The sequence below is a fragment of the Protobothrops mucrosquamatus genome, unplaced genomic scaffold (genome assembly GCF_001527695.2).
Source record: "Protobothrops mucrosquamatus isolate PMUCROS unplaced genomic scaffold, P.Mucros_1.0 scaffold_282, whole genome shotgun sequence".
Taxonomy (NCBI): Eukaryota; Metazoa; Chordata; class Lepidosauria; order Squamata; family Viperidae; genus Protobothrops; species Protobothrops mucrosquamatus.
The window spans coordinates 4,717-7,081 of record NW_015386358.1 but is presented as its reverse complement, the minus strand read 5'-3'; the positions used below and the strand labels follow the sequence as shown (position 1 = coordinate 7,081).

Sequence of the window (2,365 nt, the reverse complement as noted above, 5' to 3'; positions counted from 1 at the left end):
CGAGGAGACCCACTCTGTGAGAGCGTACAGGTCGGTGGGGGGTAGTCTGTGGCAGGAGGCGGTCTCGAAGGTAACCAGGTCCGATGCCATGGAGCGCTTTAAAGATAATAGTCAGCACCTTGAAGCGCACCCGGAAGGCTACCGGCAGCCAATGCAGCTCGCGCAAAAGCGGCGTGACGTGGGAGCGACGAGTCCCTCCCAACACCGCCTGCGCGGCCGCATTTTGAACTAGCTGGAGCCTCCGGGTGCTCCTCAAGGGAAGCCCCACGTAGAGAGCATTGCAGTAGTCCAGGCGGGAAGTCACAAGGGCATGAGTGACCATGCGTAAGGCGTCCCGGTCCAGAAACGGCCGCAAGCTAGTATTGCAAGCAAGTATTGCAAGCTAACTCTGCTGACTGCCAGCAGTTTGATCTTCACTAGCTCAAAATTGACTCATCCTTCCGAGGTCAGTAAAATGAGGATCCAGATTGTTGGGGGCAATAGGCCGACTCTGTAAACTGCTTAGTCAGGCTGTAAAGCACTGCGAAGTGGTATATAAGTCTAAGTGCTATTGCTATATACTCATTCACCAAAAATGGACAGAAAATCATTTGGAACTGAAAAATACATACGGATAATCTCGAATGCAATGTGCTGCAGTCAGCACTGAGTTGTTACTGATTAAAACTCCTGCACATATATGACGATATGCTCTGTCACTGTAATGAATTTGAAGACTGACTTGCCATGGCCATGCCCCAGGTTCAGCATCTTGTCCACCTACAATCCGGGAGCCCATCATGGACTCATCTACTGCAGGCCTTGTTCCACATTCTAGAAATCAAAATAGTTTTAACGATAAGAAATATTTCTCTGAAAGATTAAAACATAACCAATATTCAACAATATATTAAAACTAGCTCCTGAGAATTAGAAATTACAGGTAAGACCGCAACTGAGCCCAACATTTCTCATTAAGCAAAACTTTTGAGCCCAAAAAACATTTGTTAAATGAATTTTGCCTCACTTTACAACCTATCTTGCTACAGTTAAGTGAACCATTGCAGTTGTTAAGTTAGTAACATGGTTGTTAAGTGAATCAGGCTTCCCCCTTGACTTTGCTTGTAAGGTCGCAAAAAATGATCACAGGATCCTGGGACACACCATCATAAATATGAACAAGTTGCCAAGCATCCAAATTCTGATCATGTGACCATGGTGATATTGCAATGGTTGCAAGTGTGAAAAACAGTCATGTCACTTTTTTCAGTGACATTGTTACTTTGAATGGTCACTAAATGCACTACTGTAAGTCGAGGATTACCTGTACTAGAAATTGATGGGGAAAAAAATTACCACTTTTCTTGTTCAGAGGATAGCGACATAAACATTAAAAATGGCCTTCAACAGCCTGAAATAAGGTGTCTGGTAGTATCTTTTCTAATCAACCAATTCTATTCTGTTTAGGTTTTTCCCCCACACTATCACTCTGCTTAACAACTAATTCCTACAACACCATCAAACTGCTTAGTAAAGCTGTATTACTATTATTCTCCTCATCTTTCCTATTACCTATCCTTATCTTCTTATGGCTATAACTTTGTTGTTTGTATCTTACAATTTATATTGTTTTACTTAGTATCGTAGTATGTTGTTTGCTTAGCTAGTATCCTATGACTATCATTAAGTGTTGCACCTTATGATTTATGATGAAATGTTGTATTTTGTGATTTATGATGAATGTATTTTTATGTTGTTTATGATCATGATTTGTCACTATTACCTGTATGTACACTGAGAGCTTATGCACTGGAGACAAATTCCTTGTGTGTCCAAACACACTTGGCCAATAAAGAATTCTGTTCTGTTCTGTTCTATTCTATTCTACTAAAAGGCTGCAACTCACAAAAGCTTATGACTGAAAATTAATTTTAAATTAATTTTAAATTAATTTTAATCTTAATTTTAATAAAATTAGTTAGTCAGAAACAGGTACCTTCTGATTTTTTGTTATCCAGACTAGCACATCTTTCCTCGTACAATTTTAAAAGCATCAAAAGCATGTATTAGTTAATACAATATGCATACTTCTTTTTTGCTAGATTGTTCTCAGCACCGAAAAATGTGGAATAAATACTTGATCTCAGTGAAATGGAGTTCCATATGCTTAAGGTCATGTTAAATAGGGCATGATTAACAACACATGCATGTCTTAATAGAAAATTCATGATTTATTACCCACTTTCAAAGCATTCATAGAGCTAATATGGGCTTCTTTGGTATCTCTACACTTGTCCTAAAGGTGCTTTTTCCAAAAGGCGACTGGATTTTCTCATTTTTTTTCTTTTGAAAACATTCTGCTTCTTAGCTAAGAAGCTTCTTCAGT

The 2,365-nt window shown here is 39.2% G+C and overlaps 1 protein-coding gene across 1 annotated transcript in view; it reads right to left on the bottom strand.

Moving 5' to 3' along the window:
• Nucleotides 1-2,042, bottom strand: part of LOC114923926 (transmembrane protease serine 12-like) — a 7,588-nt gene extending 5,546 nt beyond the window's left edge. Inside the window, exons 1-2 of the mRNA XM_029287277.1 lie at nucleotides 1,976-2,042; nucleotides 612-813 (exon numbers count right to left, since the gene is read on the bottom strand). Of these exons, the coding sequence (XP_029143110.1) occupies nucleotides 612-813; nucleotides 1,976-2,042 (269 nt within the window). The remainder of the gene's footprint in view (nucleotides 1-611; nucleotides 814-1,975) is intronic.
• Nucleotides 2,043-2,365: the final 323 nt, after the last annotated feature.